The 26,584-nt window shown below is 45.7% G+C and overlaps 2 protein-coding genes across 2 annotated transcripts; one reads left to right on the forward strand and one right to left on the reverse strand.

Annotated features, from left to right (window-relative positions):
* The first annotated feature begins 1,288 nt into the window (after positions 1-1,288).
* On the forward strand, positions 1,289-3,126 carry LOC116519222 (zinc finger protein 239-like). The gene is made up of 2 exons (XM_032233025.1): positions 1,289-1,452; positions 1,535-3,126. The coding sequence occupies exon 2, from the start codon at positions 1,685-1,687 to the stop codon at positions 2,732-2,734; it is 1,050 nt and encodes a 349-aa protein (XP_032088916.1). The 5' UTR covers positions 1,289-1,452; positions 1,535-1,684; the 3' UTR covers positions 2,735-3,126.
* Positions 3,127-4,672: 1,546 nt separating this feature from the next.
* Positions 4,673-26,584, reverse strand: CARD9 (caspase recruitment domain family member 9). Its single transcript, XM_032233022.1, has 12 exons — positions 26,552-26,584; positions 23,013-23,272; positions 20,942-21,079; positions 18,122-18,447; positions 16,767-16,946; positions 14,795-14,947; positions 11,398-11,523; positions 10,286-10,477; positions 9,461-9,502; positions 8,634-8,682; positions 7,830-7,905; positions 4,673-6,821 (listed from the first exon to the last, which is right to left on the reverse strand). The coding sequence occupies exons 2-12, from the start codon at positions 23,200-23,202 to the stop codon at positions 6,725-6,727; spliced, it is 1,569 nt and encodes a 522-aa protein (XP_032088913.1). The 5' UTR covers positions 23,203-23,272; positions 26,552-26,584; the 3' UTR covers positions 4,673-6,724.

Genomic DNA, 26,584 nt, shown 5'->3' on the forward strand with positions numbered 1-26,584 from the left:
GCTCTACATGGGGCTGCCCTTGAAGAGCACCCGGAGACTTCAGCTAGTCCAGAATGCGGCCGCGGGAGTGATCGTGGGCGCACCACGGTTCGCCCACATAACACCGATCCTCCGTGAGCTGCGCTGGCTACCTGTCGATCTCCGGGTGCACTTCAAGGTCCTACTCACCACCTATAAAGCGCTCCATGGTAGTGGATCTGGCTATCTGAGAGACCGCCTTCTGCCAATTACCTCCCTGCGTCCCATCAGATCGCATAGAGTAGGCCTCCTCCGAATTCCATCCGCCAGTCAGTGCCGACTGGCGACTACTCGGAGGAGAGCCTTCTCTGTTGCGGCTCCGACGCTATGGAACAATCTCCCCGTGGAGATCCGCACCCTCACCACCACCACCGTCCAGGCCTTCCGCACAGCCCTCAAGATCTGGCTAGCCGGTCAGGCCTAGGGATAAGTTTTTACTTTCGCCCCTCCCGAATGTCGAGTGAATGTTGTGTTTTATTGTTTAATTTATTTTCGCTCACATTTCCTTTTGTATTTGTCCTACACTCCCTTTCCCCTTTTATTGTGAGCCGCCCTGAGTCCCCTCAGGGAAAAGGACGGCCTATAAATGCATAATAAATACAAATACAAATACAAAATCATTTGTTAATATCCAGAGAAAGGGAAAGCAGCAACATTATAGGAATGTGGAAGGAGGAATGACACTGTCCCAAATGGCCTGCTTAGAAAATGTAAAAGATTTGGGGGAGTCGGGGGGGGGGGGGTCGGTTTGGAAGTGATGCTCAGTTGTTAAGAAGAAAAATGCACAAAAATATGGAGAAAGGGAAAGGAAATCCTGCCAGGAAAAAAAAGACCAAAGGGACAATTTTGGAAAATTAGGTTTATAATGATAGGCACTTCTTCTGCCTGGATGCCCCTCCCAAGGCCCCCTTGTCAAGGGGAAGACGCAGTGGAGACCCCCGAATGGGGATGGCAGAGACGCAGCCCAGAAGGGACCCTCACTCCGGATGCCTGGGTGCCCCCCCCCTCTAGAAAAATACCCCGGATGGGGGGGTGGAAAAGCCGCAGGCGCAGAAGAGCCCCTTAATGACTGAATGGGGGGAGGGGGAGAACGCCCATACCCACCCACGACCTCTCCGCGAAGGACCAGGATGGGTCTCGGCACCGCGCAGGCGCCATCTGACTCCCTGCGGAGGGACGACGCCGATTGGTCGTTTCGGATGGGGCGTCGATTGGCAGCAGCCTCGTTGAGGTGGTCCCTAAACAGGAACAGGCGGAGCTTCTAGTAAAAGGCGCGCAACTAGGTCCTGCCCCCACTTCCGGGATCAAATAGGTTGCTGAGGCGATTAATAGATTCGGTTCCGGACGGTCTCGGAGGCGAGAAGGGCGCAGAGTTTGAGGGGGTGTCGCTCGGAGAAGGGAGACGGAGGCCTGGTCTGGAGGCCAGGAGGGACAGTGAGTGGCGGAAACTTCGGCCTGGGCTTCCCCTGCCGAGAAAGGAACGCAGCCGTGACTAGCCTCTCTCTCTCCCCTGCAGGAGGACGGAGGAGCCCGGCGGGAAAGGAAGGAAGCGCCTCACGACAGCAGGAGGTGGAGCACGGGTCCCGCGGGAAGCCCTGCCCGATTCCGTGGCTACTTCCCCGGAAATGGTGGGAAAAGGCTGGGAGGCTCCGGGGCTGCAGGAGCGATGAATCGAGAGGGAATCCCGGAAAGTGGGCTGCCTGGAGGGCGATGCGGGCAGGAGGAAAAAGGCGGAGGGTCCTTCGGAAGATCCGGGAGGCATCAAAAGATCCGGGAGGGAGGAAAGGAATATCAGTGTCCGGAATGTGAAAAATCCTTCAAAAGAAACGACCATCTGGAAAGCCATCTAAGAATCCACTCAGGAGAGAAACCTCACCAGTGCCTGGAGTGTGGAAAGAGCTTCAGTCATTTGGGAAACCTTTATAGGCATCAAAGGATCCATTCGGGAGACAAACCATTTGAATGCCTGGAGTGTGGAAAGAGATTCAATCTGAGGGAAAGCCTTTATAGACATGAAAGGATCCACACTGGAGAAAAACCATACAAATGCCTGGAATGTGGAAAGAGCTTCAGTGTGGTGGGAAACCTTCATACACATAAAAGATTCCATTCAGGAGAAAAGCCATATAAATGCCTGGTGTGTGGAAAGAGCTTCACTCTGAGTGGACATTTTCATACACATCAAAAAATCCATGCAGGAATAAAACCATATAAATGTCTGGAGTGTGGAAAGAACTTTACTGAGGGAGGACAGCTCCATAACCATCAAAGGATCCATACTGGAGAAAAACCATACAAATGCCTGGAGTGCGGAAAGAGTTTCAGTGAGAGCGGAAGTCTTTCTAAGCATCAAAGGATCCACAGAAGAGAAAAACCACATAAATGCCTGGAGTGTGGAAAAAGCTTTACTGTGAGTGGACAGCTCCATAATCATCAAAGGATCCACACTGGAGAAAAACCATATAAATGTCTTGAGTGCGGAAAGAGCTTTACTGAAGGTGGACACCTGCGTCGACATCAAAGGATTCACACTGGAGAAAAACTACATAAGTGCCTGGTGTGTGGAAAGAGCTTCGGTCAGAAAGGACAGGTTTATAGACATCAAAAAATTCACGCAGAAGAAAAATCCTATAAATGCCTGAAGTGTGGAGAATCCTTCACAACAAGCAGAAAACTCAGTGATCATCAAAGAATTCACATGGGGGGAAATCCCTAAAATTCATGGAGAGGAGAAAAGTTTCAGTCAAAATTTGTTTCACTCAAAATTCTAAATTTTACACTCAGAAGAAAAGGCACAGAATGTGCTAAATCCTTCAGAATAAATGGCAATTCCAAAACCACCTAAAATCCATATGGGGGAGAAACAATGATTGTGGCTACAAATGTAGCCAGTAAATTCTGCAGCCATGGTTGATATGAATAAGGGTTTCTCTAGCACTAAGAACCTGCTTAAATACTTGTCACAGACCTAAATACCATCCAATAAAGCACAGGTGTGGATATTGCCCATTCAGCCTGTGGATGCATACCATATCGCAGTCAGTGTTGGTCGGAGGACAGAGGTCGACTCCTAGGCCCCTCAATTATGGGGTGCTGCAGGGGTCGGTCCTGTCCCCCCTCCTATTTAACATCTACATGAAGCCACTGGGTGAGATCATTCGCCGGCACGGGATTAAATATCACCAGTACGCGGACAACACTTAGTTGTACCTGTCCGCCCCGTGCCAACTCAGTGTAGCGGTGGAAGTGATGTCCCAGTGCCTGGAAGCTGATAGGGTCTGGATGGGAGCGAACAAACTCGCGCTCAATCCTGAAAATACCGAATGGCTGTGGATGCTGCCCCCTAAGGACAGTCCATCTAGTTCGTCCTTAAGCCTGGGAGGAGAGAATTTGCTCCCCTCAGAGAGGGTCCGCAACTTGGGAGTCCTCCTGGACCCACAGCTGACTTTGGAACATCACCTGTCGGCTGTGACCAGGGGTCCTTTGCCCAGGTTCGCCTGGTGCACCAGTTGCAGCCCTATTTGGACCGGGAGGCACTTCAGACAGTCACTCACGCCCTTGTCATCTCAAGACTGGATTACTGTAATATGTTCTACTTGGGGCTGCTCTGAAAAATGTTCGGAGACTACAATTAGTCCAGAATGCAGCCGCACGAGCGATATTGGGTGTACCAAGGTACACCCATACTACACCTATCCTCTGCGAGCTGCACTGGCTTCCCATTGGTCTCCGAGCACGATTCAAGGTGCTGGTTATCACCTTTAAAGTCCTACATGGCCTAGGACCTGGATACCTGCGAGACCGTCTCCTGCCACATACCTCCCTTAGACCAATAAGATCGCACAGGATGGGCCTTCTCCGGGTGCCTTCAGCGGGACAATGCCGGCTGGCAACACCTAGGAGTAGGGCCTTCTCTGTTGCCGCTCCGGCCCTATGGAATGAGCTGTCCCCAGAGATCCGGGCCCTACCTACTCTTATGGCCTTCTGCAAAGCTATTAAAACCTGGCTTTTCCGGCAGGCCTGGGGTCGTTGACCTCTTGATTGAGGTCCGCCCCGCCCCCCCCCCCTCTGATTGGGTGTATGTTGTGCTTTTCCTTAACTTTGTTGTGTCTCACTGTTTTAATTCTTTTTTAATAATTTTTCATTTCTGTAAGCCGCCCGGAGTCCTTCGGGATTGGGCAGCCTAGAAATTCAATAAATGAAATGTAATGAATTATGAGCCGAAACCTTCAGGGATATGCAAACTTGAGAACAACCATTTTACTATTATTTTTATTATGATGGTTTGTTTAATGTCCTAACTTGTGAAACCTAATAGTATTAAGTTGAATCACATTAAAAAATTTGAAAGTATGCTACATGGTCATTATTTTCTTACAAAATTGTCCACCTCTTGCAATTTCTGCAAAGGGTTCGTAAATCTTGGAGTGCAAGTGTGTTCAATTCCACATACTGATACTATCACAAACCAATCCATCATTGCAGCAATGTGGCTGCAAAATAAGTGGGCTATAAACTCAAGATCAGAGATATAAGAGGAATATCACTTTCTGACTAAGAGTTTGATCAAAAAAAGAGTGAGTTTTAGATGGATTTTTCCTGAGGGGATTTTGGTAAACTGGCAACAACAAATGTACAGACTAGATACACTAGAGAAAGCAGAATTATTTTATGAACATCATATAGCAGCACAGGAGGGAATGCTGGTAAGAGAAGAAGGAGGAGCTAAATGCCAGGAAGCTAAGGGAAAAGATCAAAAGGAGATGGAGAAAGAACAGGAAGAGAAGGAGCAAGGGCCAAAGAGACAAAGGAGGAGATGGAGCTAAGAATGACTAGATCAACGAAACCTATAAACCAATGAAATGGAGGAAGAAATAAAAGTAATCTCCATTAATATAAATGGATTAAACTTGGCAATAAAAAGAACATTTAACAAATTAGAGATACTGAAATTGGACATTAAATGGTTATAGGAAGTACATATTAGAAAGCAACACAGAAAAATTTTGGAATAGGAAAAACTAGGTAACTTATATACGACTCTGGCTGACCAAAGCAAAAAAGGGAATAGCATTATACATTAAAAGACAATATAATGAAATAAAATTTTTGAAGATGGGGAGGGGAGAATACTGCACTGTCTGGAAGTGAACGCTATTCAAAGTGGCTGCAAAAAATTGTCCATCTGAAATGCTTCCCACTTGGCATGGAGGCACATGGTGCAGGGACAGAGAAGATCTCTCTCCGTCCCCAACATGATCTCTTGATTCCAGAAGGAAATCTACAGCAGAGTTCCCCAATCTTTCTGGCTCTGTAGACTGGTGGGGGAAGGGGGAAGGGATGGTTCCACAGGAATGGCCAGCAAATGGAGTGCGTGTGCACATACTTATCTGCTGCTCACACAAATATGTGTGTGTGTGTGCATGCACACTCACCCATCGGTTTCAAACAGTTCATGGCCCAGTAGTGGGTTGCGGCCCAGGGGATGGGGACCCCTGATCTACAGTAAAAGATCAGTGATGGGGTTGTGGAGGAGGTCAATGGGACTCAGCAGGGTGGGAAGAAGGCCCAAAGCCTAAGGAGACTCTAGGGGTGGAATGGAAATTGGAGGGAGACAGCCAGGGAAATGCTGCAGAGTTCTTTGGCTCAGTGGCTTTGCTTGTTCAAAAGTAACAAAAGGGGAACACATCACCCCGGGACAGTGAAACCATCAGAAGTGTGAGTCAGTTGACAAGCGTCTAAATTTTGTTTGTGACAATGGGAGTGTTGCAATGGTCATAAATGTAAAAAAAAAACTGTCGTCCCTTTTTCAGTGCTGTTGTAACTTTGAACAGTCACTAAATAAACTCTAGGACTATCATATTAAGGACCACATTATATTAAAAACATGTAGAAGGAGAGCTGGCCGTTCCACCCTCAGCATCCCCGCAGGCTGCACAGCACTGTTTGGAAGTGAGCACTATTTTCAAAGCGGCTGCAAAAAATTGTCCATCTGAAATGCTTTCCTCTTTTGACATGGAGGCACTTGGTGCAGGGACAGAGAATATGTCCCACGGTCCCCAACATGATCTCTATTGATTCCAGAAGATCTACAGCAGACTTTCCCAATCTTTCAGGGTCTGTGGACCCGTGGGGATAAGGGGAGGGGATGGTTCCTTGCAAATGAGCAGCAAATGGAATGTGTGTGCACCTGCTTTCCTGATCCTCTCACATGGGAATGTGCACGGGTGGGTGGGTGGGAAGAAAGCTCAAAGCCTAAGGAGACTCTAAGGGTGGAGTGGAAAATGGAGGGAGACGGGCAGGGGAAATGCTGCAGAGTTCTTTGCCACAGTGGTAGGGGAAACACCTGGTAGTGCTAAAGTGGCTGTAACTTTGAAACTGGTTGTCACTAAGCAACCAGTCAGAAGTCAAGAACTAGGAAATCTAGAGTCTGAAATCCAGATGGAAGAAGCGGTGGCTAAACCACACAGCTACTGAGTCTTCTTTGGATGGAAGCCAAACCTGCTCCAGATCCCCAAGTCCTTTAAACCGTGGGAAGAAATCTGGGCAGCCTCATTCGGTCAGCTGGATAGGTATGTAAAATCAAGGTGGTCTCAGCAAAATAATGCACTTATTTAGTTTTCCCGCTGCCCATGTTGCTTGTAAATGAGAAGAGGATGAAGAGACTCTTGAATTCTCCACTTCTCCTTGGAGGTAGCAGACAAAGTCAGGAGCCTTCGGTGTCTGTGTTGTCGCTTCCTGAGGAATGTTCCCAGTAAGCTTCGTGTTGGCGGCTCTCCTGCACTCTTCGTAGAGCTCTCTTTCTGCAAAAAGATTCCAGATCAATTTTAGAGGAAGAAACACAAATGCTGTTTCCGTCCAGCTAAAAACATATAGACAACAGTCCTTTCCAATTTGTGGTGTTTACCTGGCCTTGAAAGAGGCTGCACCTGGGAGTTCAGATCCTCCAGTGACTGGCCAATACTGACAGATATTTCTCTCTCGGCACAATGAGAATATATCTGCTGAACAAAACTCCGCATTGGCGCTAGGAAGGGCATCCGGCCAGTAATCACTCAACTCAATTCAGTTGCCCAGAACAAGGGATTACGGGGTCATTAAACGGCAAACAACAACAACCCAGGACAATTCTGTCCTTCCCTGCTGCTTGCAGGTGCAAATCCTGCTACAACGTGTCATGTAGCCAGATTCTGCGCAGCAGCGCTTATATTCCATCAGGGGATAACAGTGGCATCACCACATCTTAAAGAGCCTCGATCCATTATTCAAGAGTGATTCCTGCTGTGATAGATTTTGTCTGTCCTATTCCAACTTTTATGCTCCTGCACATTGCTAATTTTCTATAAAAATTATAAAGTAGTATAAAGTTTCAACTTACCACAGGTATTCCTCGACTTACGACCATAATTGAGCCTCAAATTTTTGTTGCTAAGTGAAACATTTGTTAAGTGCATTTTGGCCCATTTTATTACCTTTAGGGCCACTGTTGTTAAGTGAATCACTACAGCTGTTAAGCTAGTAACACCATTGTTAAGTTACATGACCCTGGGACACTGCATAAATAGATGTCAGTTGCCAAGCATCTTGAGGTTTGATCCCATAACCATGGGGATGCTGCCATGGCCGCTGTGTGAAAAATGTCACTTTTTTCAGTGTTGTAACTTTGAACAGTCACTAAATGGATCGTTGGAAGTCAAGGACTACCTGTAGTTACCTGCATCCATGACTGTAATAAAGATTTTATTTTATTTCAATAAGTGATGGGGAAGAGCTTTTTCTGCACCAGGGATCTAGTGCTGAGGGAGATTTACCTTCGATAATGCTCAAAACTGTCCTTCATTCGCCGGTGCCCTTTCTCTGGCTGGTCCCCATCCGCTGGGCTCCTTCCTGGAGGAGAACAGAGATGAAGCTTTGAGTAGTATAAAGTTACAGAATTAGGAAACTCGGCAGCTCAACAGAAGGTTAAAAACTGCAGGACCGTTCATTGTGGAAAGGATACTCAAGGTTTGACTCTCCCAGTGTGAATTTAGAATTTCTCCAAATAAGGAAGTGGCAGGGATGATAATAAAGTTTGCAAACTGGCCACCGAAATACACTTAAGGGGTCTGCAAACTCTCCCCTTAGTCTAGTTCAAAAGAGTTGGGGAGAGAAACAATACAATGAGACCAGAAAAAAACGGTATTGTGGGATAATGGAAGTCGGAAAGTGCTCCGAGTATCTGAAATGGGCAGTTGGCCTATTTCTCGACATGCGTCCAGCTGGATTCTGAAACAGGACTAAACTCATGCGCCAAACAAGCTTGACTGTCAATTCACTGGTCTAGAGGAGGGGCAGGGGTGGTAGATCATGGTAACCTTTCCCGATCCATTGGTAGGACTTCCAGAATCAAATTCCTCCTTGTGGTTGAATTGCAAAGCAGGAGAAAGGAAGGAAAGAGGGAAAGAAGGAAATAAAGAAATAAAAGGAAGGAAGGAAGGAAGGAAGAGAAAGAAGGAAGAAAGAAGAAGAAAGGAGGAAGGAAGAAAAAAGAAGGAAGAAAAAAAGAAGGAAGGAAGGGAAAAAGAAAGGGAGGGAGAGAGGGAGGGAGAAGAATAGCTAGTCACAGATTAACATACTTGGTTTGGTGCCTTTTCTATCTTCGTCTGGATTTCCTTGGGGAGTCAGCTTTGGGCAAAAAAGGGAGAGAGGTGTGATATTACTTTATTTTTTTGTTTACAAAATGCAAAAAAGTGATGTTTCCTATAATAATTTTGAAACAAGCCTGCATTTTAAGGTGCTGTCAAACCAGAGAACTAAACTTTAAACTAAAGCCATCCAACGAATGCAGAAGAGATGGAGATTTTATTTCTCATCATTTCAAAAATATAGCAAATTCCTGGTGTAACTCAATATGTTTTTTTTCTTGTTTCCGTTGCAATGCAACTGGTTGCTCATTCTTAAACTTGGAACAAGCAGAAATCCAGCCTTTTGGCTTAATATAGGATTTGGTGTAATGCATTGGGCAAACCCGCAAAAGATGAAGTCAACAAATTGTTGTAGGGTGCTGTGTGAATGCAGTCCCTGCAATGTAGGAAAATAGGGCTTGGACATTTTCAGTTTCCCTTCTTCTCCCTGTGCTGCCCCAGATGGTAATAGCAGGGTCTGTGGGTGTGTGGATCTGCAACTCTACCCAAATGTGGGCAAGAATAGCAATAGCGATAGGACGTAGACTTCTATACCGCTTCACAGAGCTTTTCAGCCCTCTCTAAGTGATTTACAGAGTCAGGCTATTGCCCCCAACAATCTGGGTCCTCATTTCACCCATCTCGGAAGGATGGAACCAATCTTGAGCCAGTCAGGATCGACCTGCTGGCAGTGAGCAGAGTTAGCCGGGTCTACTGAATTCTAGCCACTGTGCCACAACTGAGTAGTAAAGAAAAGGAAGCAGATACTCATAACTCACCTCTTGAGAGCTGCGGGATGAGTTTTCTTCAAGATCTGAAGTCTGGGACAACAAGAAGTTAAGTGGCAAGATGTTAAAAGCAGCTTAAGTGCTGAAAGACTTTATATATGTATACCCCAATTGTTCAGAAAAATTATATATAATTGCTCTGATTGATTCTTAGAACATAAAAAAATAGGGCTGGAAGGGACCTTGGAGGTCTTCTAGTCCAACTCCCTGCTCAAGCAAGAGACATACCATTCCAGATAAATGGCTGTCCAGCCTCTTGTTGAAAACCTACAGGGATGGCCATTCGCAACTTCTGAAAGCAAGCTGTTCTACTGATTAATTACATAGATGCTTGATTGATGCATCACTGTGACCTTGAATAACACTTAAGGTAGCAGTTTAAATTTAAAACAAGAACAATCTGGGTCCTCATTTGACCGACCTCAGGCGGACGGATGGCTGAATCGACCTTGAGCCGGTCAGAATCGTGAACAGTTAGCAGTGAGTTAGCCTGCAGTCCTGCATTCTAAGCACTGGGAAGGAAGGAAGGAAGGAAGGAAGGAAGGAAGGAAGGAAGGAAGGAAGGGCAATAGTACTTAGACTTATCTACTGCTTCCCAGGTGCTTTACAGGCCTCTCTAAGTAGTTTTATAAGTCAGCATATTGCCCCAAAACAATCTGGGTCCTCATTTTACTGACCTCAAGAAAACAAAAGGCTGAGTCAACCCTGAGCCAGGATTGAACTGCTGGCAGTGGGCAGAGTTAGCCTGATTTACTACATTCTAACCACTGTGCCACCCCAGCTCCATTCCTGATGGCCTTTTTCCTGACAACCTACCATGGCGGAGGGATCACGGCACAGCCGTTTCAGCTGGGTTTCGGTACTCAGCAACCGTCCTTCTTTCTGGAAGAGCTGAAGCTGCAGTTCGTCACAATGCTCCCCGAGTTCCCGGATCTGCTTCCGGTAGCTGTCTTTCTCTCTCAGGCCTTGGGAGTATTGCTTGTGACATTCCTCCTGGGTTAAAAGAGCCTGCAGCCATCCCAGCAGGGAGCAGGCAAAGAGAGTTGCCAGAAAAGCCCACCAACCAGGCAGACTGAGCCAGCCAGCATAGCTGATGGAATGTAAATGCTGTGCTCATGTAACACATCCCACCCAAATAATGCGTTCCCCACATTGACCACGGAATGGCTCTCACCAGATGCTGAACCAAAACCCATTTTTGCTAGGCTTGTGAGTTGGGCCACCTCAGGTTCCGCCGGTTGAGGTGCCATCCTTGGGATCTAAGTGACCTCTAGGTAACTCCCAAAGCATGTTCCCATTTCAGGGCATTCTTCTGGGACAAGATCTACTCCATAGCACAGGGGTGTCAAACTGAAGGCTGGCGGCTGGATCCAGCCCATGAGGTGCTTAGATGTGGCCCACAGGGGCCACCCTGGAAACAGCATAGGACGGGTCCACGGTGCCTCTGCCAGTGGAGGTTTGCCATCACTGTGCTAGTCTTGCCGACTCTAGGGGGTGGTGCTCATCTCCGTTTCAAAGCCGAAGAGCCAGCACTGTCCAAAGATGTCTCCATGGTCATGTGGCCAGCATGACTAAATGCCGAAGGCGCTGTTCCCTTCCCACCAAAGGTGGTTCCTATTTTTCTACTTGCATTAATTTATGTGCTTTCAAACTGCTAGGTTGGGAGAAGCTGAGACAAGTTACAGGAGCCCACTCCATTACGTGGCACTAGGGATTCGAACTGCTGAACTGCCAACCTTTCTGATCGACAAGCTCTGTGTCTTAGCCACTGAGCCACCACATTCCAATTGTTTAATAATTATCTCTAATAAGACTCGCTGATTTTAGGAGCCTCCTTAGAAGAGAAGAATGAGAGGGTGATACATTCTGGGAGATGAAATCCAGCCCGTCAGGGGCACTAAGTTGGGGAAAGGTATATTGACCCTTACCTGATCTCTTTCAGTCACCACTTCTTCCAGCTGTTTTAAAATAGCCTTGATACGATTTTGGTAAATTTGATTATCGTTTTGCAAGGAAGTGCATCTCAGTTCCAGCAGCTCCTTCTCTCCTACAAGCTGGGAAAAGAATACAATATAAGTCAGTGGGAGAATCTCTGGCTATTGTTTACTAAGACTGTATTACTATTATTTTTTTATTCCTTACTAATATCTATCTCTTCCAACTTATTATTATAACCATGCTGCTTGTATCTTTAAATTTATATTGTTTTTAATTGTGTCCTAATACAACTATTACTGTTGTATCTTTTTATTATTGATGAATGTATTACACTGTGTACTATGTACACTTATGTACACTGAGAGCATCTGCACCAAAGACAAATTCCTTGTGTGTCCAATCACACTTGGCCAATAAAAATTTCTATTCTATTCTGAAGCGACAATAGCTACAGTTAAATTATTAATAATGATAACAATACATATAGATATATTAGTTTGATAATATGAAATTTTATATAAACAATATATGGAGATTATGAGAGGAGGTTTAAAAGCTTTATCTAGAATATGTTATAAATATGTGTTGTGATTGGATGATTTTAGGATGATTTAATGGAATGTTATCATATAATCCTAGATTTTGAATATTATATATAAAAAGATGTAAAAACAATTATAGTCAAATTAAGGTTGAGATATAATAATTATGATTTACATGAATATAGGTGAATTTAAAATATGCGATTTGATATGAAAAGCAGGTGGTGATCATGGAAGAGATGCATGGAAATACTGTAACCAACTGACACACTTTCTACAATTTGCAATGGAAGATGGGTTTTTTTGTTTTTATTTTTATGTTTGTTTGTCCTTGTTTAAAAAACAAATAAAAATTGTTTAAAAAGAAAAGAAAAGAAATAACAATGATTCTGCTTGAAACACCACCCATCCCTATCTGCGCAGGCAGCTTCAGATTCAAAGCAAGGCTCTGAGCTGCCTCCATCCAAACTCTGAAAGTTGGGCAATGGCCTTTATGATTGACCATCTGCCTTGGGCATTTCAATCTCGAGTTGAATACAACCTTGCGAAGTGGGAGGAGATACTGAAATGGTGTCAGGGGTTAGAGTAAAAAAGTAGAAAGGGCTCATTTCGCCCCCAAAAGTCTCTACATGTTCTGGGGGAAAGGTGGAGGGGAGAAATCTGCTTTTAATGGACAGGAAAGGAGATGCCTTGTCAGGATCACAAAACACTTCCTTGGACTCATTTTTAAACCACACTTAAAGCAGAAAATGTTGCCGAGAAAGCTACAGGGACTTGGACTTTTAGTCTCCAGTGATTTGAGAGTCAAGAAACCCTGTAAATTAACTGCCACAGGAGGGCAGAATGTGGTTTAGACATGATGTTTCACATAGCCCTGAAAACTAAAATAAGCAACCCATGGTTGTATTTTAATGAGCTGGGCAACCTGGAAGTTTGTGCCTTTAAACTGTGGAAGAAAAATGTGGTGGTAGGTGATGAAAGGAGAGGGACCTCAGTTCCATTTTCAGGACCCCCGGGTCAGAAGAAAGAAAGGAAGGAAGGAAGGAGAGAGAAAGAAAGAGAAAAAAAGAAAAGAGGGATGGAGAAAGAGAAAGAAGGGAAAGAAACTAAGGAAAAAAGAGAAAGAGGGAGAGAAGGGAGAGAGGGAAAGAAAGAGAAAGAAAAAAAAACAAGAAGGAAAGAAACAAGGAAAGAAAGAGAAAGAAAAAAGAGGGATGGAGAGAAGGGAGAGAAAGAAGGGAAAGAGAGAGAGAAAGAAAGAAGGAAAAGGAAAGAAAGAAAGAAAGAAAGAAAGAAAGAAAAGGAGAAAAAAGGAAGAAGAAAGAAAGAAAAAGAAGAAAAAAGAAAGAAAGAGAGAGAAGGGAGAGAGAGAGAGAAGAAAGGAAAGAAAGAAAGAAAAGAGAAAGAAGAGTCTTCTATAAATCTCCCTCAAACTAGGAAGAAGAAGATGAATGAAACCACTTCTGAAAAAGTTGTCAAGAAAACTGCAGGGACGGGTGATACATTTAGTCTCCATTGATTTGAGACTGTAAATCAGCTGGCTGTCCTTCCCATGGAAAGAAAAAGTGCGCTGGAAGGTTTATTTAATGCAGATTAAATATAAATATTCATCAGTGCCAAGGAGACCTTTATCCCCATGTTGGCGGTCACTCTTCTCTTCTTGGACAGCATTTGGGGAGAGTCCAGAGAGAAAGAAAGAGAGAAGGAGAGTTGAAAGGAAGGAAGGAAGGAGGGAGGAAAGGAGGGAGATTAAGAGAAAAGAAAGGAGGAGGGAAAGAGGCAGGGAAGGAGGGAAGGTATGTGTGAAGGAGGGGGGGAGCGAGGGAGGGAAAGGAGGGGGAAGGAAAGGAGGAAAGGAGAAAAGAAAGGAGGGAAGGCAGGGGAGAAGGAAGTAAGGGGGGGAGGGAAGAAAAGAGGGAGGGAAAGATACCTAACCTTTGATGTTTATAATGATTTGATAGTATGGGAATATCTCGAAATGTAGTTGTATTGTTTGTTACAAGTTATGGATGTTGTATTTTCTTTTTACCAATAAAATCTTTAATATATATATATATATATATATATATATATATATATATATATATATATATATATATATATATATATATATATATATATATATATATATAAATATTCATCAGGGCCAAGGAGACCTTTATCCCCATGTTGGTGGTCACTCTTCTCTTCTTGGACAGCATTTGGGGAGAGTCCAGAGCTTCGCCTGGCCTTTGTGTCCACTTGCAAGAACGATATCCAGTCCAATTGGAAGGGACAAAGACACAGGTGAAGCTAGACTCACCTCTAAATCTGATTCACTTTCATTGGCAAGGTCAAGTAATCCAGTAAAACACAGGGATTTGATTATTCCCTTTGGATTCCATCATTAGCCTCCACACATCGATTCAGAATTGAATCCTTCATTCCTTCCAGATTAAGAACTGCCGTCAGAGGAATCTCCTGGAGGGAAGTGGGGTTTTTGTAGAGTTCTTGCCATGGTCCCGTTGGAGCCTGGATCCGAGGAGGACGATGAAACAAAGCTGGGGACGATGGAGAAGGATTGTGCAAGGGGGATCCTCCCTTTTCCTTGCACCCCCTCTTGCACAATCCTCCTCCATCGGCCCCGGTTCCATTTCGTCATCCTCCTCAGATCCAGGCTCTGATGGGGCCATGACAGTTCTCAAGTGCTTCTCAGGCCCCTGGTCAAGTCTCCATGCTCTTCCTGTTGCCTCCAGGTGTCCCACTTGAGCCTCTTCCTGCCCCCAGCAATCTCCCCCCCCCTTTCTGAAGCCACTGGTGTTCCTCCAAGACGTAATGCTGTGGCTTTATAGGCCTGACTGCTTACTTTATCTCGCCCGTCTTCGGCTCTCTGGAGCGCTTGGCGTAAATCGCAGGTGGTGTTCACCAGCTCCCGCTGCTCCTTCAGCACCCGCCTCCACTCGGCCTCAAGAGCCTGGAGGGAAACCCCATCCTTCTCGGAGCTGCCATTCTTGGTGACCTAGAAGAGAGGAAAGGCACGAAATAGGCACCCTTTCACATTTCCCCCCTTTGTGAGCCACAGTAGTGCAGTGGTCAGAATGCAGTACTGCAGGCTACTTCTGCTGACTGCCGGCTGCCTGCAATTTGGCAGTTCAAATCTCACCAGGCTCAAGGTTGACTCAGCCTTCCGTCCTTCCGAGGTGGATAAAATGAGGACCCAGATTGTTAAGGGCAAGAGGCTGACTCTTAGAGAGGGCTGTAAAGCACTGTGCAACGTTAAATAAGTCTTAGTGCGCTCTCTCTCTCTCTCTCCCTCTCTCTCTCTCTCTCTCTCCCCCTCCCCCTCCCTCCCTCTCACCTGTGATGGTGCAGTGGTTAGAATGTAGTATTGCAGGCTAATTGTGCCCCTGCCAGGAGTTCAACCCTGCCAGGCTCTATAACTGTATCTGTATCTATCTCTATCTCTCTATTTCTATCTCTATATCTACCCATGAGCCACAGTGGTGCAGTGGTTAGAATGCAGTATTGCAGGCTAATTCTGCCCACTGCCAGCAGTTCAACCTTGACCAGCTCAAGGTTGACTCAGCCATCCATCCTTGGGTACAATGAGGACCCTCATTTTGGGGGGCAAGAGGCTGACTCTTAAAGAGGGCTGTAATGCACTGTGAAGTGGGATATAAATCTGCTATTCTATTGTGCTCTCTCCAGCACTCCAACGTATTATCTGGGTAGGATGAGCTTTTTTGCAGGGATGAATGGATGAATGGATCAAGGAAAGCAAAGCTTTCGATCTTGGCATATCAAAAGTTCATGAAATGCATAATTTTACTTTGCAGGTGCATGGCTCATATATTCAGGCCAGGCACAAATACACAGGCTAGCCCTTAGACTTATATACAGCCCTCTCTAGGCGATTTGCAAAGTCAGCCTTTTGCCCCCCAACAATCTGAACCCTCATTTTACCCACCTCGGAAGGACGGAAGGCTGAATCAACCCTGAGCCTGGTGAGATTCGATCTGCCAAATTGCAGGCATGTGTCAGTTGGCAGAAATACAGTACTGCACTCTGACCACTTCACCACTGTGGCTCATCCACACCCCAAATGAATGGGAAACTCCCTGGACAGAAGTGGAAACCCAGCCCTTGACTTCAGCCACCGTTCCAAAAGGCCACAAGCGACGGTGACATTGTCAGTGGGTGACCAAGTTCTGCCTAATTTTACAGATCGTTTAACAAAACTTAGCTACAATCAGAGAAATGGAATCCTGTTGACACGACAATAGTGGTTCTATGTAAAAGGGATCAGCATTTAATGAGGTAAGCTATTACAAACTCATTCCGCAAATCTCTACAGTGGGGGCAAATTAATAATAAGAGCCGGGGTGGTGGAGTGATTAGAGTGCAGTACTGCAGGCTCCTTCTGCTGACTGCTGGCTGAGTGCAGTTTGGCAGTTTGAATCTCACCAGGCTCCAGGTTGACTCAGCCTTCCGTCCTTCTGAGGTGGGTAAAATGAGGACCCAGATTGTTGGGGGGGGGGGGCAAGAGACCAACTCTGTAAAGCCGCTTGTAAAGCACTGTAAAGTGGTATGTAAGTCTAAGTGCTAGTGCTATAAACCGCCAACCTATATGCTGAGATTCTTTTCAGCAAATCCCTCCTTTTTGCGAATCTGTCAAACTTAAGTTGAAGAACTTAAGACTTTCCCGCAGAGTTCCCATCAAAATCTGCATCCGGTCAAACCCTTTTATCGACAATTTTGTCCAAGGGGCCCTAGATGTTTGTGGAGCCTCTTCCCACCCCGTTCTGCCGGTCGCCCTCCCTTCCTGAACCAGAGGAAACCTGCAGGGTGCTCTCCAGCTCCTTGTTCTTGGCCAACAGCAAGTCTTTCTCCCGCTGGATTTCCCACACCACCTCGTGGCTGGGCCGCTGCTCCATGGCTTCCTTCAGGTTCAGCGTGTGCTTCCGTGCCAGGCTGCAGTGATCTTCAGCCTTGATCAGACTGTGCCGCAGGCAGTCGATCTTGGGGAGTAAGAAAGAGAGATCATGTGTGTGTGTGTGAGTGTGATCAATTCCTGCATGTGGCCTCCTTTTTTTAAACAGTTTATTTATATATTTTCACACTGCATGCATAAGGGTTTACTGAACAGCGTATTGGCTGGATCAATTTATTGTTATACAATAATGCTCTTCCCACTCCTAATTTCTACTTCCATTGTCCAACTCATTGCCTGCCAGTGCTGCTTGGGGCCAGACCCAGCCAGGAAACAGCAGCTGCCAGAGGGAGGGCGTCGAAGCAGAGCTGCTTAGAAGGTCCGATCCTGGGAGAGAGGGACAGGCTATGGCTGGCGGATGCCTTCTGAGCAGCTCTGCTGTGAAGAGAGGGAGAAAATTTTGGCTTCTCACATTCAACGTGGCTGATTCTCTCCTCCTTCTTGGGCTCAAACACACAGAGCAAACATGAGGCGAGAAGCAGCCAGGTTGAATGCTAGAAGACTTTGCCGGCCGAACTTTTATGTGAGCGTGGCTTGGTGGGTTGCCATGAGTTATAACATTGGCCATGCCCGCTCAGTCACATGACCCCCACCAGACCGCATCCACCAAGCCACACCCAGAGAACCGGTAAGGGGAAAAGTTGAATTTCATCACTGCACCAGAGGTGTCTAACTCGATTTCATTGAGGGCTGCATCAAGGTTGTGTTTGACCTTGGGGTGTTGGGGGGATGGGCATGGCCAGCTCGACATCACTCGTGTCGGGGGCATCTGTGCCGGCCCGAGTGCTCCCAAGCTCCATTTTGGGCTGCGATAGCCTCCTGCAATCCTCTGGCAATGAAAATGTTGCTTGGGAGTGCCACCTGCGGCCCTTACGAGCTCCATTTTCAGCTGTGGTGGTCTCTTGCAACCCTCTGCCAATGAAGATGGAGCTTGAGCTCCATTTTTGCTTGCAGAGGTACTGCAGGCCAGTCCTTTGCTGTTTCCAGGATGGTCCTGGGGCCAGATCTAAGCATCCCATGGGCCTGATCTAGCCCCCAGGCCTCGAGTTTGACACCCCTAATATATTACCAACTCATGGTAGAGTTGGTATCAGAATTCAGATATTCCCAGCTTAAGTTCACATCAGTCCTAACACTCCCTCCCTGGCCTGTTCTGTTTCCCCTTGCCCAAGGGAAGCAAGGAGTGGCAACAAAGCGTCCTACCTCCAGCTGCAGGTCCCGATTCTTCATCAGGGCCACATTCTTCTCCTCATTCTGCTTGGCATACTTCATGGCCAGCTTGTAGTTCTCCTCTCGGCATAGCATCAGTTCCTTGCTGAGGGAGTCCCTCTCCTCCTTCACCTTGTGTGCCCGCTCCTGGTATTTGCGCAGGACGCTGTCCCTCACCCTCATCTCCTTGATGGCATCCTCCTTGGTGCTGAGGGTCACGTTCAGCTCCTGGACCTTCTGCCTTTCTTCTCGGATGGCCGCCTGCAGCTTTGACACCTCGTTCATCAGCACTTCCATCAGTCCGGACTCTCCCGCCGTGTCTGCAGAGTAGAGGAACCCAGGTTGGTGAGAGCAACTCAGGGATCCGAGGAGCACGACAGGGATAGACCAAGGTGTTTCCCAAGTTTCAGTACTTTGCCAGATACCTCCCGTTGCTGAAGTCTCGACTGTCAAGCTTCAAAAGACATTTTTGCAACTATTATCACTTCTCAGCTTGCCAATGAACCATGGGGGGGAGGGGGTGTTACATAGAGAATAAGAAAGTTCCAGGCATCAAGGTGGAATCCAAGGACACTTCAGCAGGTGTTTGCCAGAACTTTACCAGATTTTCCCATAACAATATCAAGAAATTCCATTGGACAATGTGAGGGGGGAGGGAAAGGGTACACGAAGAGTAAGAAAGTTCCAGGCATCAAGATGGGAACCAAGGGGGTCTAGGACTGTTCTCCTCCTACCCTTAGCCACCCCTTTTTCATCCCCAGGTTTCCGCCCCAGCCATTAACCTTTACCACTTTGCCTCCGCTGTTAGGACCCTAGCTGGTTGTGCCGGCCAATGGGACACAGCATCTTTAGTGCCAGGCTTTTCCTCAAGGGGTTTTGGGAGAAATACTGTTCATCCTGGGCTTTTGGGCTCAGGTGCCAGTTCACCGCCAGCCAATCAGAGCAAGGGAAGGGAGAAAGAGAGAGAGAGGGAGGAAGAAAGTGTTCTGTGTGGGGTTTCCTCGGGGGGGGGGGTTGTTTCTCTGCCCAGTTGCCTCAGGTCCGAGCTAGAAAATCCTTTGCATTCCCCCCCCTCCCCAAATACACAATGGCCACAGCAAACTTAAAATCATGACTTTCTACTTGTCACAATTCCTCAGACTCCTTCTCTTACCTGTACGCCAAAGCTCTTAATATTATAATTACTTTAGTCATATAATCTAACTACATTGTAAGTCATATACCCTAATATAGACAGATTCCTTTCTGGCAGTGTTTATCTTTTGATTGGCCTATTAACAGCATAAAAGGTGTGAGGATTGCTCTGGTAGTTTGAGTTAGGTGTCAATTCCTAGAGGGAATAGGGATGGAATTTAAAAGGACCCATGAAGGATCCAGATGTAATGCCTCCTCTCCTAACTTGAGAAAGTAAAGACTCTTGAAATGGATTGTTTCAAAAGGAACCTTTCATCAAGCAGGATGGAAACCATTAGAGGCAAAGCAGCATCTGAAAACCTTTAGGCCATGCAAATGGGCCCTCCCCTTTGTCCGAATGCAGATTCTGACCAATACACAAGTGTGAAGATGCTTCCTTAACTCTTCTGCCCTGGGAGTCAATAAAGCACACGTTCCCATGGCTATCGCTAGTTAGACATCAAAGTTATATATCCCACATGGCTACCATAAACATCCCTCCAGAGAAGTTGGGACCTTCAGTCTCCCGGTGACAGGAAACCAGTTGTAAAGTTGTAAAACTCAATTGTTTCAGATGTAGCTAATGATTTAACTCCGAGGCTCCCCTCCTCCCAATTGAATGGCAGCATCACTTTTAGGGATCCCAATGCAGGAAGGATACAACGGACTGCAGGCACATGCTTTAGCAGAGGCACATGTGCCACAAATGCCCAACAACCAAATGCTCAAAAGGAAAACACCTTTACAGCAGCACAACACATATACATATTACAATGGAACAAATTCCTATAACATAACAAGTTTCTACTTCATGTGACAATACCTATTACTTTTTGTTTATTACATTTCCTTCATTTTTCTCCCCTTTTCTCAAATGATAGAATTCTTCCCATTGGCCAGCAGGTAACAGCTAGGGTCCTAACAGTGGAGGCAAATTGGTAAAGGTTATTGGGTGGGGGCAGAAACCTGGGGGCAAAAAAGAATACGAGGAGAACAGTCCCATTCCAGAACGCTATGGAACAACCTCCCCGTGGAGATCCGTACCCTCACCACAGTCCAGGCCTTCCGCACAGCCCTCAAGATCTGGCTATCCCGTCAGGCCTGGGGATAGGATTTACTCTCACCCCGCCCGAATGTTGAGTGAATGTTGTGTTTTATAGTTAATTTTTTTTTTAATTCACGTTTTTCTTTTATTTCTTGTTTTGCACTCCCTTCCCCCATTGTTGTAAGCCGCCCTGAGTCCCCTCAGGGAAAAGGGCGGCCTATAAATGTTCAATAAAATCTAAATCTAAAATAAACGAAGGACACTTCAGCAGGTGTTTGCCAGAACTTTACCCGATGTTCCCATAACAATACCAAGAAACTCCATTGGACAATGTGACTTGGTTTCATAGGGGAAAGGAGAACCTGAATTTCATCTATGTGGCTCTGCACGGGAATGAGTTAGATCTGGTTTTGCTTTCATTCTCTGCCGAAATGGTGTACTCAATGGAGCTTTGCATGAAGAGATTGGATCTTCTCGTCTGTGCTTGCTAGATTGAGTTCATCAATCAGAACCTTGACATTGACTTCAGTTGACCAAAGATGGACCTATGATGTCACCGGAAGGCCTCAGCAGAGCTCACAGAACAAAAGCATTACCTATTATCATGGAGAAGACCCGGGTGGGCTCGTTGCCTGTTATTTTCTTGTAGAGATGCGGGTAGTACAACTCCAGACTCTCCAGGAAAGCCACAAAACCCTTTTTGCCCGTCCTCTGGAGGAGATCTAGGAGCAGCCCTGAAAAGATGGACAGAGCACAAACTCTTTAAAATCTCAACTTCCGGACTGCTCAGATGGTTGGATTCAGTGGCCCAAATCGTTCCTGCAGAAAGTCATTTCTAATCTTTTGCCTCTCTATAAATGCCTAAAGATAACAAAGAAGTTCCAGACGGGATCTTCAAAGCCCAGTTATAAATAAATAACAGCAACAGACTTGGAAGGGACCTCGTAGGTCATCTAGTCCAACCCCCCACCCAAGCAGGTGCGACACTCAATTCTCAAGAAACGAGATTTCTCACTGATTTCTCCATAGCTTCCTATCAGATAAATAAATGTTCCTATGGAGCCTATCAGGTACAAAGTATGACTATCTTGTGTCAATTTCAGATTTCTACTAAAGTGTTAGAAATTCAGCATCTATTACTTTCTGCCTACCTGATTCTTTTTTGAGGAAAAAATGTTCAACTAATTGCACTTATGAATTGTGAAATGCAAAATTCAAAATGATCAGAACAAAGGAGGGGTCAGAGTTTTGCAGCAATCAAAACCCCCATTTTACCAACAGAGATAGGATAGGATAGGATAGGATAGGATAGGATAGGATAGGATAGGATAGGATAGGATAGGATAGGATAGGATGCGGAATAAAGTACAGTAGAGTAAAACAGAGAGAATAGAATATAATAGAAAAATGATGACTAGAATAGAATAGAAAAATAATGAAGAATAGGAATAGAATAGAAACATAATGAAGAATAGAATAGGAATAGAATTAAAATAAGAATTAGAAATACAATAGAACTAGAACAGAACAGAACGAGCTGGAAGGGACCTTGGAGGTCCTCTAGTCCATCTAGCATCAAGGCCATCATAACCCCAAGCAGAAAATACCTTCTGGTGTTGACGGCTTGACTCATTTTGAGATGCTCTGCTTTGTACAGTTTTATATATTCTTCAAAAAGTTTCTAAGGAAAGAGTCGACTTTCCTCTTGTGGAATCCCACTGTTCTTCAGGAAGGCAGGAAGAAAACTTCCCAGATGGTCCGGAGGCTTCAGCCAAGGGGAATGCGATGAAGCTCAGTTTTAAGAAGGAGAATATGGGACAGGATGAAAAGAAAAAGAGGCAGAAGACTTTCTGGTCCCTGTCAGGTTCTCCCCATGAAGAGAGAAGGATGGAAGATCAGATAAGGTTGCCTCTTAAAAAGGATGCCAGCCAAGACTCCATCTTGGAAACTTCTTGTTTGAGATCTATGGAGATTCTCAGTCACCCAGGTCAGGATTGTCCCAGAGGTGCTTTTTCAGGAGGCAACTCTGACTTTCTTGTTTTTCTTTGAAGACGTTTCGCTTCTCACCCAAGAAGCTTCAGCTCTGACTGGATGGTGGGGAACGGAAGGATTTATGTTCCTTGCAGACAGGTGATCATTGGCATCCTTCTATTCCCCCCCACTATCCTGTCAGAGCTGAAGAAGCTTCTGGGATGAGAAGCAAAACATCTTCAAAAGAAAAATAAAGAAAGCTCAGTTGCCTCCTGGGGAAAAAAAAGCACCTTTGGGACAACCATGACCTCTGGATGACTGAGGATCTCTACAGACTTTTAGCTCTACAATTTGGGATGAACCCCCTTGGAATGGGGTGGGAGAAGGAATGGATTCCCAGAGGAAAAACTGCAGACTACAGGAACCATTTGCACCACTCAGGTGGCCCTGAGGACACAGAGAAACCTCCAAGTAGCCTCAATGATCCTCTAAAAGGATGCAAATGACCAGCTGTCTGCAAGGAGTATAAATCCTTCCATTCCCCACCGTGCAGTCAGAGCTGAAGAAGCTTCTAGGATGAGAAGGGAAACATCTTCAAAGAAAAAACAAGAAAGTCCAGTTGCCTCTTGAAAAAAGCACCTTTGGGACATTCTTGCAAACTCAGATTTCTTGCCAAGCCAGAAAATCGGCGGGTACCTGTCTTCCTTTTCCGGAGTACTAGGCTGGGATCATTTAGGACCTGCTCCTCGTCATCGTGGTTGATGACTCGGCACTGCCGGAGGTAAGGCGTTATTCTGGAAGGGTCGATCACTGAAATCAGCTTCACACGGAAGCTTTCCAGGTTGTTCCAACAAGTTTCACCATCCTCATCCTCCGGGTCTGACATGGTGGAGGCAGAAAAACCAAGGCTGGACTCAGGATCTTCTCGGAAAATGCAGAAGAGGGTGTGTCTCCAACTGGGAAGCAAATGGGATGTTAGCAGAATTATAACTTCTTCACTGACACTTTCCTTCCTTCCTTCCTTCCTTCTTCCCTTCCCTCCCTCCCTTTCTTCCTTCTTTTCCTTCCTTCCTCCTTCCCTTCCTCCTTCCTTCCTTCCTTTCTTCCTCCCTCCTTCCCTTTCCTTCTTATTTTCTATTTCTTATTTCCCTCCCTCCTGTTTCTTCCTTCTTTTCCTTCCTTCAACCATTCTTCATACAGTATGTTTATAAAGGTCTGTTAACACTCTCTTAATTTGAAATGAGCAATCCAGAACTTCCGTACTTCTGTCCTTTCCTCCCAGCCTCCTTCATTCCTTCCATCCTTTTCCTCCCACCATCCCCTTTCCCTTCCTCCCTCCCTCCCTGTCTCCTTTCCCCAAGTTGCCTCTGACATCATTATGTGTGTGTGTGTGTGCGCACACACGGGCATATGTGTCTTTGTCCAGAGTATGTAGGACATCAGCTGTACTTCCTGTGAATAGCAAAATTTTAGTTTTCAATAATCTAATCTCTAGACTCCTTAATATAATAAATAGAATAGCCAAAATTCCTGCCATAAGTGGCCACTGTTTTCTTGGCATTAGCACAGGTGTAAGTAACAAAACATTAGATGAATCTCCCAAGAGAGGGAGTGGAAAGTGGGTGTAAAGAAAGTTTCCACAGCCTGACAAAAATACTCTTTCGGACACCCATTTTCCTGGCTGAGTCACTGAGAAGAGGAAGGAAAAGGAACTCAGCATCCTGTCTCCGGAGGGGAAGTTCCTGTTTGTTCAGCCCAATTTCTCCTCATTGTTTCTCTGACTCATTTTCTCAGTGAGTAACTGGCATTATGGTCAACCAAGAAAGCAATTCTTTTCTCTCGCTGAAGGATCAGAGGAAGGGTCGCATGTGGGGATAGGACCCAGGTGTGGGTGCAATGGACATGAGTATGTACAGATGAGGCCCTGGGGGAATGGGGGTATTCTGCCGGTTCCAGTTCTGGTGAAACGGTAGCAGCAGCGGCTGGAGGCACAGCCCACCCACCCCAACATAATGTGCGACCTTCTGTACATGCACGCTCATATTTGCAAACTGGTAGCGAAGGTAAGTGAATCCCACCACTGCCCTGGGGATCACAGAAAGGGTTACACTGTATTTTTTGGAATATAAGATGCACCTTTCTCCCCCCCCCCCCAAAAAAAGAGGGTGAAAAACTGGGTACATCTTATACACTAAACACAGCATTTTTGCCCTCCCGAAACCTCTCCCCCTTCACAAAAATGGATGTGTATAGGGTTTGGGAGGCCTGCAAAGTGCTCCTGGGGGGCTGGGGAGGGCAAAAACGAGCAAAAAATGGGCCCTTTTTGGCTCGTTTCCCCCCCATCAACCCCCAAGAGCACTTTACAAGCCTCTCAAACTCTCTGCATGCCCTGTTTTTCACAAAAAATGTTTGGGTTTGGGTGATCTGCAAAGTGCAAAAACTTTTGTTTTTTAATTTACCTCTTCAAAATCTTGGTGAGTCTTATACTCCGGTGCGTCTTATACTCTGAAAAATATGGTGTATGTGGAGCTAGGGCCCAGGATGGACATGAGAGTGAGGAATATGAATTCTGAAATACATTTGCTCTTCTCTTCATTTCTTTGCCTTAAAATGGCAATTTAATAGCTTTTATTCCTTTTTGCTTTTTTTGCTGAAATATGGGATTTACAATACAGACTTTCTTGATAGCATTCTGAGGGGGGCAAGAAGGTAGGTGGGAACAGTGGTGAAATTTAGCCGGTTCTATCCGGTTTGGTCGAACTGGTAGCGGTTGCAGCAGGAGGCTCCGCCCACCCACCTGGACGTCATCACATCCCGTTTTTGACCCTCTGCCCATGTGTGGAAAGTTCTGCACAGGCAGGAGGTAGTGAAGGTAAAGTAGGACGTAAAGTGAGATTTGGACATTAAGCATGAAACCTACTGGGTCACGCTGGACAGCCTCTCGGGGGCCCTTTACTTCTATATTAAAAAGCCACATAGGCAGAATTGGAGCTTGCAAAAGAACAGGAAGCAAGTGCCTAACCACAAGATGTTCCAGCCAACGTCCCTATGTCAAAAGTCCAAACCACAAGGTTCAGATAAAGTTCATTAATGACACATCATCCATACCTGTAACAGAAGGAGAAGTAAGACCCCCATCTCCTTATAAGACTTTCTCCTCAAGGTAACCACTAAGAAATGTGTTAAGTATTTCTGTGTTACGCTGCCTTTGAGAATGTATAAGAACGCGTGCTTCGATAATGAAGGTTGTTCAGAACTTGCAATGTTAAGCCATGGGCTAACTTTCTGAACCTGGCTACCAAATAAACTTTTCCTGTATCTGAGAAGTCTTAAACCTGTCATTTTCTGCAACAAAGGTAAGTTGATTTCATCCTTACGGGGGAGAGGGGCCCCTCCATGGTTAATGAAGCGAGGCAGAAGTAAACAACTTACCTGTTGGAAAAAATCCCCCAAACCACATAGCTAGAACATGAAATTAGAAACTTTTCAAGATACCCATCACCTGGGGTAGGCAACAAGTGCCCTGAGATTTAGCTGTTTAGCATTACAAGTGTAAAAGTTGGGGGGGGGGGGCTGTAATCCAGATAACCAATCAATATTATATGTTATGCATGCATTATTAGGGGGAGAGCCAAGGGATGTATATAATTCACCTTTGATTATAAAAATTGCTGTAAAACTGTAATCGGGGCCTTGGCAGCTTTCAATGCCAGGGGTCCTTCTACTTTGGTACCAAAATAAAATATGTATTTTTGTTTCACACCTTGTGTTTGGCGATCAACCAAGCTAAGGCCCAGTTTTGGGGACAACACTCACAGACGTTGGTCCCTAAATCTCCACCTCCTCTTTGAAGAAATCCCTCCATCCCTCTGCCTCTTAAAGCAGGCCTCCAAAAGCTGTCGCCAGATGCCAAGGCTCTCAAATGCCAGCATTTTGGCTGCCTACCACCAAGCACCATTAGTAACATAGTAATCTAATGAGGTTTGGGATGGGACGCCCATAAATATGCCAGTTCTTTCAATAATTGAGAGCTAGGGAATATATCTAGCTAAATAATATAGGACCTTAGGGCATTATCAATCAATCAATCAATCAATCAATCAATCAGAATACAGCTGGAAGGGACCTTGGAGGTCTTCTAGTCCAACCCCTTGCTCAAGCAGGAGTCCCTATATCATTTCAGATAGATGGCTGTCTAATCTCTTCTTCAAAACCTCCAGTGATGGCGTACTCACAACTCCTGGAAGGAAGCTGTTCCACTGGTTAAT

The sequence above is a fragment of the Thamnophis elegans genome, chromosome 16, assembly GCF_009769535.1.
Source record: "Thamnophis elegans isolate rThaEle1 chromosome 16, rThaEle1.pri, whole genome shotgun sequence".
In the NCBI taxonomy this organism is placed as follows: domain Eukaryota; kingdom Metazoa; phylum Chordata; class Lepidosauria; order Squamata; family Colubridae; genus Thamnophis; species Thamnophis elegans.